The 12,923-nt window shown below is 63.2% G+C and overlaps 1 protein-coding gene across 4 annotated transcripts in view; it reads left to right on the top strand.

The window, feature by feature from the left end:
• SCUBE1 (signal peptide, CUB domain and EGF like domain containing 1) overlaps positions 1 to 12,923 on the top strand; it is an 80,847-nt gene that overhangs the window by 29,623 nt on the left and 38,301 nt on the right. For all 4 annotated transcript variants that reach the window (XM_036425499.2, XM_045577070.1, XM_036425501.2 and 1 more), the window contains exon 4: positions 6,504 to 6,638. In XM_036425499.2, coding sequence (XP_036281392.1) covers positions 6,504 to 6,638 — 135 coding nt within the window. The remainder of the gene's footprint in view (positions 1 to 6,503; positions 6,639 to 12,923) is intronic.

Here is a 12,923-nt window from a genome sequence, read left to right as displayed (position 1 = left end):
AGCGCCTCCCACAGATGCCCCAGGTCTCACTCCAGCTGTGCTGTCAGCCCCAGGGCGGGGCATGGAAGCCAGTTCCCATCCTGGCTCACTGTCCCTTTGGGGCAGGCGTCTTCAAACTACGGCCCGCGGGCCACATGCGGCCCGCAGAGGAGTCTGATCCGGCCCGCCAGGTTTTTGGGGCAGTGAGCGCAGCTGAGGTGTTACAGTAGGAATTAGTAGTTCATATAGTCCGGCCCTCCAGCTCTCTGAGGGACCGTGATCTGGCCCCCACTTTAAAAAGTTTGAAGACGCCTGCTTTGGGGAGAGGGAGGGCTGCCCCGGCCCAGCGTGCTCCTGAGGCTGCGGAGGAGAGCGCCCCCACTGGGAGATGCAAGGAGGGGCTGGACTGGCTGGAAGTGGTGGGACAGAGGTCAGTGAAGTGGCATTGGGGAGGTCACCTGCTGTCTCCAAGCCCCTGCCTCTTCGCCTGCTTCCAGAAGCACTGCCAGGGAAACGGGCTTTCCTTCCGCAGGTGGAGCTGCTGGGCCGGCTGCTGAGGGAGGGGGTGTGGGGGGCAGTATTATGGGTGGCCACCAAGCGTTTTGGCTGAAGCGAGTGCGGGCTGTGCTGCCATTGGCTGAGGGCGGAGGGGACCAGACTGCTTTGGTCTGTGTGGGCCACGTTAGGTCTGACCTGCCGGTTGAACATCCCCAGGCGGGTGCCAGGCAGCCACTGCCGCTGAGTGTGGACAGCTCGGCAGGCAGCCTAGAGGTTTGGGCATCACTGGTGGTGGGTAAAGCCATGGCACAGCAGTATGTCCTGGGCCCCGCAGGCGCCCTGAGCTCCTCGGCAGGGTGCTGTCTGAGGCGGCTGTAACGGGCTCAGGGCCGCAGAGTGGGAGGGAGTGTCCGGCCGGCCACAGGCCTGGGCTGTACGGGGATTCCCACGGCTCCACAGTGACAGCGTGAGGACCCTTAACACGGGCAAAGGATGCGAGAGACATTTCTCCAGAGAACACACACGAGTGGACAACGAGCACATGAGAAGATGCTCGGTATCGTTCGTTAGAGAAATGCAAATCAGAACCATATGAGATACCACTTCACAGCCACGAGGATGGTCACAATCTCATTAAAACACAAACAGAGGAAAATGATGAGTGTCAGGGAGGACGTGGAGAAATTGGAACGCCTCTTCTGCTGCTGGGACAGTAAGTGGTATCAGCCACTATGGGGACAGTTGGACAGCCCCCAGAGTTAAACCTGGAATTACCCTGTGACCCAACAGGGCCACTCCTAGGCATTTCCGAGGAGAGCTGACACATGGCCCCGCTGGTGCGCGGAGAGCCTGGGGATGGCACTCAGGCGTGAAAAGGGATGACGCGCTGTCATGCTCCAGCACGGATGGACCTGGAAAACATGGTGCCACCTGAGAGAATCAGCCAGAAAAGGCCCCATACTGTATGGCTCCGTATTTTATATGAAATGTCCAAAATAGGCAAGTAGGTAGGAAGTAGACTTGGTTGCCTGGGGCTGGTGGAGGGGAGAATTGGGGCTGACACTGGGTTCAGGGCTTCCTTTGAGAGTGATGGAATGTTCTGGAATTAGATGAGGGTGCAGACCGCAGGCTGCGTGACACTGAGTGGATGCTGCTTGTTGTCACCCTGCACCTGGACTGCCTGGGGCACCGCGGCAGCCTGGCTAGGACTAACACTTACCGTGGTATGTGCGTGCCGGGCACTGTGCCAAGTGCTTCCGCCACTGTTTTCTTCTCAAAACAGCTTCAGCCCAGCCAGTGTGGCTCAGCGGTTGAGCATCGGCCCATGAACCAAGAGGTCACCAGATCACTTCACAGACGGGGCTCTTGTCCAGGTTGTGGGGTCAGTTGCCAGTGGGGGGCGTGCAGGAGGCAGCTGATCTCTCACATCAATGTTTCTATCTCTCTCCCTCTCCCTTCTTCTCTCTCTAAAACTAATGAAAACATTTTGGAAAAACACAATTTCAGGTTACCGTTATCCCTGTTCTATAGAGATGGAGACCAAAGCCTCACAAGGGTAAGTGAGCTGCTCAGGGTCACACAGCAAGCACTCACTGAGGCCTGTGCCCAGCTCTGTGACCGGGGGAGGCAGCTGTCACAGGGAGACCTCGTGCGGATCGCTGTCAGGGGGAGCGCGGCAGCCACCTCCCGGTCTTCAGAGATGTTCGATGCTGCTCAGCCATCGCTGGGGACCGACGGCAGCAGCTGAGACGAAAGGTGGCCTGGATGAGGGGTGGGGTGACCAGACCCAGGGGCCGGCAGACTTACACAGAGGGCTGGCTCCCAGGCGGCTCCTTGGGTGTGGATGTGAGTGGGGCTCGCTGTTTCTGGAGAGCCGGCCCACCATTCATGTGCCTCATCCCGTCCTGAGCGTGGACTCAGGCCCAGCCCGAGGGGCTGCGTCAGATCGGGCTGCAGCGGGAACCCGTGTCCTCTGCACACAGCGACCTGCGGGGAGTCAGGAGCCCAGGGAAGGCCCCGCTGAGGGCCAGACCAGGAAGTAGACAGGTCCCGGGAGACCCAGCCATACCTCACTGCCGCCTGTGCCAGCCCCTCCGACAGCTCGGAGTGTCCTGGAGCTTCAGAGCCCAGGCCCCGAAGCCCTAAGACCCACGTGCATTTTACCCCAAATCTAACCCATCTGATTCTCATTTGTTTACACTTAAGTCATCAAATGCAATTTTGCAAGAACCGCCCAATAGCCAAGAGGCTCTTTGCCTGAGCTCCCTCCGAGAAGAGCCGGGCAGGGCCGGGCCTCCGCCCCAGGGTCCCGGAGGCAGCTCTCGGGGATGCCCCGGTGCCTCCGCCTCTGCCCCTGGCCCTCCGTGGGAGCTGGGCTGCGGAGCCAGGCCAGAGCCGGACACACAGGAGACTCTTAGTGGCCAGGAAAACATGGGTGGGGTCCAGGCAGAACACGGCGTCTCTGTTTCCAATCGTGAAAGGTCCGCGCTAAACAAAGCGGCCGGCGCTGGATGCAGAGTAATTTTCAGTTCTTATAAATAACAGTCCTGGGTTCTTGGCCCAAAGAGGGAACCGACAGCCAGCTATTAATAAAAACAGACACTGCCACCTTGGGCCAGAACACAAGCCTCCCGGCAATCCACAGCCAGCCAGAGGCCTTCCGGAAGCACAGCAGCCTGCAGCCCGTCGGGCCGGCTCTGCAGACCTGCTTGCTGGGAGCCAGCAGCCCTGACACAGCCCTGCAGTGGCCAGTGGGGTCAGGGCGGCCAGTTTCCATGAGGGGGGGCACACTGAGCAGAGCGGGGGGAGTCCCAGCTGAGGGCTGCGTGCCCACCCCAGCATCAGGCCGTGCTCACAGCCACGCGGGGGTGGTGGAACCCTGGCCCCAGAGTCATCACCGTGGATTGGGAGGGAGAGGCCTCGGCCCCAGCAGGGCTGTGCCGGGGTGGAGGTGAGACAGAGGTACTGCCTGAGGAGACATCAGTAGCCTTGTGGCTGCTGGGATACGGGAGGGTCAGGGGGAGGGGCTTCGCAAACAGCTGGTCTTCAGGCCTGGGTGGGAGCAGAGCAGAGCTGGAGCCAGGTCCCTCTTTTGTCCTCCTGGGCGCCCTCGTCTCCCTCCCTCCTCCCCTCCCTCCGTCTCTCTCATCCCTCCCTCCCTCACACCTCCTGTCCGCCCTGGCTTGGCTGAATGAATGCGTGCTCACTGTGCCCAGCCTTCTCCTTTCACCGCAGACCAAACCAGAATGATCTGTGTCTGAGGGTGTCTCCCAGCTCCACCAGCCGAGGGCCCCGAGTCAGGAGCCAGCACAGTTCAGCTCTCCGCCCTCCCAGCACCTTTGTCTGCATCCCCCGCCCACCACCACCACCACCACTGCCATCAGTGCTGCTTTGTGGGTTCAAGAAGGGAGCGCTTTTACCCAGGGAGGCTGTGGGCAGGGTGACCTGGCTGGTCCAGGCAGAGCCCCACGCAGGACCCTTACAGAGCAGGGGGCTTCGGGGCAGGCTTGCTCCTCACCACGTCCTTCAGTTCTGTTGCTAAAGGGTTCCTGAGAGCCTCCTGAGTCTGCCAGAGCCCATTGGTCTCTGCTGTGTGGACACCCCTATGCCAAGGCGCTCTGCCTTCTGGGAGCACTCAGCTGCGGCCGAAGTAAAAATAAGGGACCTGCCGGGACCGGTTTGGCTCAGTGGATAGAGCGTCGGCCTGCGACTGAAAGGTCCCGGGTTCGATTCCGGTCAAGGGCATGTACCTTGGTTGCGGGCACATCCCCAGTTGGGGGTGTGCAAGAGGCAGCTGGTCGATGTTTCTCTTTCATCAACGTTTCTAACTCTCTGTCCCTCTCAATTCCTCTCTGTGTAAAATCAATAAAATATATTTAAAAAAAAAAAAAAAAAAAAGATAAGGGACCTTTAGCTGCCAGCAAGGCTCAGAGGAGAGCGCCTCCCCCCCCCTCCCCCGGGCCCGCCCAGGCCATGGCTCAGGCTGAGACAGGCTTGCTCTGTGCACGGTGGGCAAGCTGTGGAGAGCCTGGCCCGAGCCCTCCGAGTCCCCAGCAGGAGCCGGGCCGGGCCGTGCGCCAGGGCCCTGGCCGTGTGTGGCAGTGAGCCCTCTCCCTGTGTGTGCACACACATACGATTCAGTTTCTCCTGTGACCTCTGAGCACCCGCTCCGCCTGCCCCCTGAGGGTGCGGAATAGAAAGGAGACTCGGTCAGGCCTCTGCCGGGGGCCTGTGCTCAGAGGCTGCACAGGGTCTGAGCCCGCCCGCCCTCTGAGCGACTCCTCTGTGCAGGGGAGCCGGCAGCACGGCCTGTCACCGGGGTTGCTGCGAGGGTCCGGTGAGCTGATGTTGGTGAGGCCACTCCTGACCCGTACCAGCCTCGGGGAATGCTAGCTCCATGCTGTTTTCCACAGGATGACCCGGACACGGTGCCTGGTTAGAACGTTCATGGCAGGGGCAGACTGCCGGAAGCAGGGTGGTGGGGGGAGGTGTCCCAGCAGAGGCCACACGGGCCGGGGCCTTGAGGGAGCCACCAGGAAGACCTCACTGAGTAGAAAAGGGTTTCAGAGTAACGCCTCCTGCCTTCCCCGCTCCCCACCGTCGGCTCCCCTCAGCACCAGCCCCCTTTGCCCTGGAGCTGGCGCAGTGTGGCTTACGGCGTCCAGGGCTCTGCCCCGCACGCTGCCTCGCGGTCAGCCGCCCCGGGAGCGGCTCTCCGTCGGCGTCCCGGTGCCCGAGGGGCACAGCTGACAGTTCGGTGCGGCCACTCTGCGGCCCTCTCACCTGCCTCCGGGAGGAACAGATGCCTGTGTTTGCAGAACCATGTGTCAGGCTCCGTGCCCAAGGGGTGTGCATGAGCGAGTGTGTGTGTGTGTGTGTGTGTGTGTGTGTGTGTGCTGGGGGCTGGGGTATTGGCTAGACACAGCCGGTAGCTCATGTTGCCGTTGTGGTTTCATATATTTGCCTATTAAAATGACAATACAGACATGGCACATTAAGGTTTAAGCAGCCCTTCTTTCATTAAACAAACTGACGGGGGGAGTTACGGCTTCGGTAATTGAAACATGCTGTGCCGTGTGAGGCCAGAACGCCATAAAGACTCCAGCCGGCGGCACCCTCTGTGCCAGCCGCCTGGCCAGAACAGACCGCCTGGCAGCCTCCGCCCGCTCCTGGCAGCCAGGGGTCAGGGCCTTTTCAAAACTTCCCCATTCTCGGGGCTTTTGAAATCAATTTGTGAGGCCGAGAGCCTGGGCATCAGGGAAAGCGGCATTGGGGGAGGGGAGGAGGGAGGGGACAGGAGACAGCAGGCTGCCCTGTCCTCCAGCCCCTTCCTAGCTGCAAGGCCGTGTGCGTCTGCTGTGAACCGGAGGTTCGGCTGGCCAGGCTGGGGCGGGGGTGGACGTGTGGGCCGCACTGTCTTGGGGGAGGGGCAGCAGTGGTATCGGTGAGAGCCCAGATTTGGGAGTCAGACCACCAGGTTTGAATCCTGCCTCTGTGGAGCCTTAGACGGTGGCTTTGCCTCTCTGTACCTCAGTTCCCTGACCTCTTAGATGGGGTCACAGCTGGATCTGACTGACAGGGTTCCCGGGAGGCTCAGAGGAGTTAGTACAGGAAAGATGCCGGCACACAGGAGAGTCAGCGTCAGCTGAGCGACAGCCAGGGTAGCTGTCCCCCGGCGTCACTCCATGGGATATGGTATAGTGCAGTGGTCGGCAAACTCATTAGTCAGCAGAGCCAAATATCTTTTGAGAGCCAAATTTTTTAAACTTAAGCTTCTTCTAACACCACTTCTTCAAAATAGACTCACCCAGGCCGTGGTATTTTGTGAAAGAGCCACACTCAACGGGCCAAAGAGCTGCATGTGGCTCGAGAGCCGCAGTTTGCCGACCATGGGTGTCTGTGGAGTACGGCTGTGGGGTGGATAACGCCTTGGGGTAGGGTCCACCCGTAGGTAGCTCGGGGAGTGCAATCTGGGGAGCTGTTGCACCCTCCCCTCCAGCTCCTCTCCCTCTCTTCCTTTCCCACAGACGTGGACGAGTGTCAGGACAACAACGGTGGCTGCCAGCAGATCTGTGTCAACGCCCTGGGCAGCTACGAGTGTCAGTGCCACAGCGGCTTCTTCCTCAGCGACAACCAGCACACCTGCATCCACCGCTCCAACGGTGAGTCCCGCGCCGCCCACACCTCGCCCGGCGCGGGTGCTGGTTCTCCGTGCTCCTCCACGCCTGCCGCTGCCGCTCACCAGGCGTGAGTGTGCCTGGTGTTTTATTTGGAGACAAGGTGGGGCCACACACGGGTACATGTGACCAGAGAAACAGTTTTCCTTTCGGGCTTGGGGGCTGGCTGTGGCCAGAAAGAGCACCGCCCCATTCTCCTGGTCCCCTCCCCCAAGGAGAACTGGGGGCCCGAACTGGCTAGGGCCCTTCTCTCAGTCTCTGTGAGTCTGGCAACATCCAGGACGGGCTGTGTTTCACCACGTCACCAGCCCCGGGCAGCCTTCCTGGTCAGGAGCCTGCTGTCCCCTGGAGGCCAGGTGGATGGCCAGCCGGCTGGGGCCAGACAAAGGGACCTGGAAGACTCCTGGCCAGCCTGACCGCAGAGGTAGCCTGGGGACAGCCCAGGCTGGGACAGAGCCTGGTCCCTGCTGGTCCCAGAAGGTGAAGGACCTTGGCGGTGGCCAGAGTTTGTGCCCAAAGCAGCAGGGCTGTGAGGCGGGACAGGCTGGCCAGAGACAGAACCTGCGTGCTCGGAACAGAGGGGCTTGCAGACCGAGGGAACAGCGTCTGCAGAGGCAGAGGCCTGTGTGCTGGAGATGAGGGAGGTCCGGGCCTCTGCAGGCTGGGCGGCAGCGAGCGGGCTGCAGGAGGGGTGGGGGCGGGGGCAGGAGCTGGCCTCTTGGGCCTGGCCATTCTGAGCGGCCCAGGGAGTGAGTGTGCAAGGAGGACAGGACAGGACAGGACAGCCCACGATGGGCCTGGCGGAGTCCGACAGGCCTCCCGGGAAGCTCAGAGCCTCCGCTTGCTCCTCCACAGCACGGGGATGTGTGTTGGTCTCGCAGGGTCTCTGGGGGGTGGGCTGAGGTCTTGGTGTCAAGTCCCAGCGTCGCTGAAGCTGACAGAGGCTCAGACGTGACACCGGGGCCCTGGGCAGGATTTTTATTGGAAAGCGGTTCTTCAGAAAGAAAATAAAACAAAAACAGCTAGAAAGTACACACCCCGGGTTATTAATCAGCGCTGCTTCCCCGGGCTCCTTAGGACCCTCAGTGTTTGTGTAGGCGTTTCCTCAAGGACAGCGCGGACCGACAGTCCCCAGCGGGCCAGTCCCCAGCGGGGCAGAGCGGCCGCCTCCGGGTTCTTGGCCGCCGCCCCGCCGCCCGCCCCAGCTTTCCCCACGCGGGCGGCTCGGTTTGCCCCTCGTAAGACCTCCCAGCTGTGGGGCTCTGAGGTCAAGCCGCCCAGAGGAGGACCCTGGGCCCAGATGGAGTTTATAAGAAACAGGTTTGTGGAGGAGAGGGTGAGGGGCGGGGGGAGGGGAGTCCTGCTCTCATGGAGAAGGGCTCATAGGGCGATAGCTCTGAGCAGACCGTAAAGTCCTCAGGGCGGCTGTGCGGCTGGCCTGTGAAGAATGGCTGTCCCACGGCAGGCCCCGGTGAAGTGTAACGCCAAGCACCATGTGCGAGGGCTGTCACAGGGACCTCGGCGTCAGCCAGAGAGGCGTGAGGATGCGTGAGGCGGTGGCTGCTGGGGGCCCTGCACGGACTCTGAGCCGAGGTGGCAAGGTGGAGATAGTGTGGCTTGGCGACAGCTGAGGAGGCCAAAGACTGTCACGTTAGGGAGGAACCTGGTAGTCAGGACTCCAGCCAGGTCACCAGCCGGGATGCGATGAGGGTGGTAAGGAAAGAAACAGGGTGGAGAAATGGACAGAAGCAGGCAGGTGGTAACGGCCTCTGAGGAAGCCACCGTGAGCTGGAACCCAGGCTGGCACTCATGGCCACAGGAAGAACGGGGGAGCGAGCCAGGCCGGGCGTGTGCAAAGGCCCTGAGGCAGGCACTGCCCAGGCTGGCATGACTACAGAACGGAGGGTGGGATGGTGGAGCACAGAGAGCCACAGAGCCAGGAGCCGGAATGAGGGGAGTTGGGCAGGGCTAGGCCCTCTGAGGCTGCTGGACGGAGGCCAGAGTTGGCGTTTTGTGCAAAGGGCAGTCCTGGAAGCTGGGAAGCAGAGGTGGGGAATGATGATGCTGCGGGGGAGAGGGGGGGGAAACATGCTCCTAGGGGAACCGGGGCGCCTCAGGGCCTGGGCCGCTAATTGCGGATACAGCTGTGGGGCTCAGCCCCAGCATGCATTAGCCGGCTCGGGGACTAAAGCAGTCCCTTCCCTCGTTAGGACCTTTGTGTGACTCTCCTAATTGTCACTAGTAAATGTGAGTGATGAATCCAACTACCAAACAGCAGACGTCCTGGATGCCCCAGGCAGGACTAGTGGTAGCCTTCCGGAGGTTCCCACAGGCTGCATGGGAGGTGCGAAGAGACAGGTCAAGGACACGGGGTGTGGGCTGACTGCTCACTAATCCGGGCGTGGAGCCGGGCCGGTGGCTGGACTCGTTGCCTCTCTCCTGAGCCTCCTTCTGTCGTGACCGTTCCTGCAACTGTCGTGATTGTCTCCACTACAGTAAGGATGACCTGCACTCAGAATCAGGGCGGGCCGGGTGCTGAGCCCCAGCTTGCTTTGCATCTAAGCGGCTTCTGATCCCCATGGCTCCTGGGAGGGCTGATGGGTCCAGAGCTATTTGGCAATTCAGATTCCTCGTCATCTGACTCTTCCTCATGCCCGTCAGCTCCTCAGAGCTCCCCTGAGCAAGAGGAGCAGCAGGCGGGCTGGTTTTGATTAGCAGCGGCTGGATGCATGAGGGGTCAGGCAGGGTCAGCCACGGCCCCTGGCGGAGCAGCCGGCCACAGGGCTCGCCCTTCAGAGGGGCCCGGTTCCCGGCGCCAGCACACACCCGGGCCCACAGCACGCGGCTCTGGCCAGGCTGGGGCGGGAGCTTTAGGTGCTCAGCCCTTCTCCATCTCCGCCGGCCCAGTGGCCTCTGTCCCTCCTGCCTCTGGGGCTCCTGGGGGGGACTTGGGACCAGCAAGCCCTCCCCGAGGGTGAGAGATCTTTTCTGGGAAACGCTTGAAACGGTCGGGCGAGCGGCTGCCTGCGGGTAGTGACTCACGTCAGCAGCTTCTCCGGAACTCAGGCTCCACAGAGGGCCCAGGCCCTGCCTCTGTCCGGGCGCTGGGCGGGAGGGGGCCGGGAGGGAGTGGGCCGGCGGGAGGGGGCCGGTGGGAGGGGGCCGGGAGGGAGGGGGCCGGGAGGGAGGGGGCCGGCGGGAGGGGGCCGGCGGGAGGGGGCCGGGCGGGAGGGGGCCGGCGGGAGGGGGCCGGGAGGGAGGGGGCCGGGAGGGAGGGGGCCGGCGGGAGGGGGCCAGGAGGGAGGGGGCCGGCGGGAGGGGGCCGGGAGGGAGGGGGCCGGGAGGGAGGGGGCCGGCGGGAGGGGGCCAGGAGGGAGGGGGCCGGCGGGAGGGGGCCGGGAGGGAGGGGGCCGGGAGGGAGGGGGCCGGGAGGGAGGGGGCCGGGAGGGAGGGGATCGGCGGGAGGGGCCCGGGAGGGAGGGGGCCGGGAGGGAGGGGACCGGCGGGAGGGGGCCGGGAGGGAGGGGACCTGGAGCTCTCGGCATCGGTGGCTCGTTTCCCTCTGCCCAGGGCTTCCAGGCGCCAGTCCTGGCCCATTACAGCCCACACTCGCCTCCTGCTCAGCCCTGACGCAGCAAGCAGTGCAGTCCCTCTCCGGGCTCAGCCGGGTGGCCAGCCAGGCCAGTCCCAGGCTCCGCTGCCCTCATTGTGGTCCTAAGACGGGCCTGTCTGGTCCCACAGGAGACAAGCCACCAAGGAGCCGGCACCTTCACGCTGCCTCCCTCTCCCAGGCTGCTCTCTTCTCCTAAACTTCTGTCATGTCCATGCACTCTGCGTGGCGTGGCGTGCCGTGACGTGGCGTGCCGTAGCGTGCACTGGGTGGTCAGCATGGTCCTGAGCGGCAGTGCTGCAGGGTTAGTCAGCAGCCTGTTCAGGCCAGAGGGAACTGGTTCTGCCTGGGGGCTGTGACGAGGGGGCTGAGAAGCCCTGAGCACAGGCGGCCTCTTAGGTGGCCAGCTGAGCATGGCCTGGGACTTGGTGGCGCCTGGGTGGTTGGTGCTGTGGGAGGGGAGGGGGAGATGCCAGCTAATCCATGGCCAGACCCGGGTTGAAAGTAATGGACTGAAGACAGTGACCTTGGAAGCCAAGCTGGGAAGGGTTCCGAACAGAGAGGCAGAGCCGCAGGCCAAGGTGCAGTGACACCCCTGCTCACAGCACGCACCTGGCCTTGGGGCTGAGCCTCTGCTCACAGCACACACCGTCGTGGGCCTGGCTGGGGGGGCTCCTTGGCAAAGGGCACTGGGGGGGGTTTCGGACCCCTGAGGTGGGACAAGAGCAGAGAGCCAGTGGGTCCCAGGATGCTGCCCTCTCTGCCCAGTCTCTGGGCCCCTCCCCCACGCTCCTCCAGCCGGGTCCTTGACCTTCCTCTGGGCTTAGTCTTCCCTCCGCTGCTCCTGCTCCCACTTGCCCTTGGCCTGCAGGCAGACGGGACACCACGCTGGCCTCCCCCACCTTAGCCAGCAGATGCCCCCATGGGCCACCCCACTCTCCTCAGCTCACAGGGTCTTTGTACTCCTGGCCGCCTGCATGTCCACAGCTACCCTGGGGAATACTTCCGCTGAGCTGTCGTCCCCTCGCAGGAAGGAAAACCTAGCAGGGCCGCCCTAAGGGGCAGTATCCAGCTTGGGGGACCCGTGTCTGATGACACAGCCAGTTCTGCTCCATCCACCGCCAGACTTGAATGAACCAGCATGTAGACAGAGAACCACGGGCCCTCCCAAACTGCCCCAGAGACACGTGACTTAGGATCCTGCCAGTATGCCTGGCGAGTGGGCGCCCCCACATGGCTCCTACAGGGCCAGGGACACCCCTGCCCTGTGCCAGGCTCTCCATCACCAGCTGCGGGTGCTGGGGCCCGTGTGGGTGGATGTGGCTGGAAACGTTCTGGAACCTAGGGCTGCTCCTCAGGTGGGCCGGCCAGGCTGGAGGGGAAGTCCCTGCCTGCTGCCGGCCCGGTGGGTGGGAGAGTAAGCAGCTCCCCCATGTACTGCGGGGAGCCTGTCCGGGCTGCGTGGCCAGAGAGGCCCTCAGGCGGCACAGTAAACCCAGCCGTTACTTTTTACGAGCCTCCCACCCCATAAACAACTCCTCCGGCTGTGGGCGAGCCCGCCTCATGCCCTCCTCCGGCCTGGCCTCCTGCCGGCCAGGCCCGTAGCCCTGCAGACCCCAGGCCTCACTCCCGGGCTAGTGGTGGGGCTTCCCGCACGCCGCACACCCCCGGCCCCCAGCGTGTGGAGTGCAGGGCAGAGGGCGGGCCCCAGGCCAAGAGGCAGATGCCCCTGTCCTGGCTCTCTTCTCGGCCACAAGTCCGGGCCTCGGTTGCTTACCTTATAACGGGACGAACATTAGTACTCGGTGATTGGAATGAGATGAGAGAGACACATGGGCTGCCTGTGTTTCTATCGCTGCATCTGGCAGCCCTTGCAGAGGGAAGGATTGAAAACTCAGAGGCCTCTGGCGGCCTCTGTCCCAGCCCCCTGGGCCCCGAGGCCTGGACGTGCTCCTGGTGCCGCCTAGTGACCAGCCAGGGAAGTTCAGGGCGGAGGGAGGGAAGGTGAGCCCTGGGCGGGGTGGAGGGCGTGGGCGGAGGGCGAGGGAGGCTCTGTGGGGACCAGCACACAAAGTACCCAGTGCAGAGCGAGGGGACTGGGCACCAGCTGTGTCACCAGGTGCCTGTCGGAGGGCCCTGAGCTGGAGCCATCGCCTCTTTACAACCCTTTACTGACCTTCCTCCTCGTCTCCTCCTCCTCCTCCTCTGGGAGGAGACTGAGCAGGTTCCAAGGCCACACACATTACACGCCGGAGGGGGACGTGAGGCCACGCTGGGGGCACCTCCCACGCTATCCCCACGCTCGCCTGCAGACTGCGTGCGGTCCTCTGTCGTCGGGCTCCCAGAGGCAGGGTTAGGCGAGGCACCAGGTGGGAGCCATGTGTCCATCCTGTTTCCCAAGAAGGCAGGCCAGGCACCCTCTCTGCTATCACCTGGGACACCAGGAGCCAGCCACCCTCAGCTCTCCCTGCGTCCGCTGTCACGTGCACCGGGCCCGTCCGCCCGGGGGTCGCTTCCGGACTTGGAGAAGGAGGAGCAGAGGCCCCTTGAGGGCCACGAGGCAGCCGAGTGAGCATTTGGCCAAGGGGCGGGGACCCCTTTGGGCCTGCTGTTGAAGTGGCTGGGGTTTGGGGGAGACCTCTCTGAGCCTCAGCATCATC

Source organism: Pipistrellus kuhlii, unplaced genomic scaffold (assembly GCF_014108245.1).
Source record: "Pipistrellus kuhlii isolate mPipKuh1 unplaced genomic scaffold, mPipKuh1.p scaffold_m20_p_81, whole genome shotgun sequence".
NCBI classification, from domain to species: Eukaryota; Metazoa; Chordata; class Mammalia; order Chiroptera; family Vespertilionidae; genus Pipistrellus; species Pipistrellus kuhlii.
This window is presented reverse-complemented; position numbering and strand designations above follow the sequence as displayed.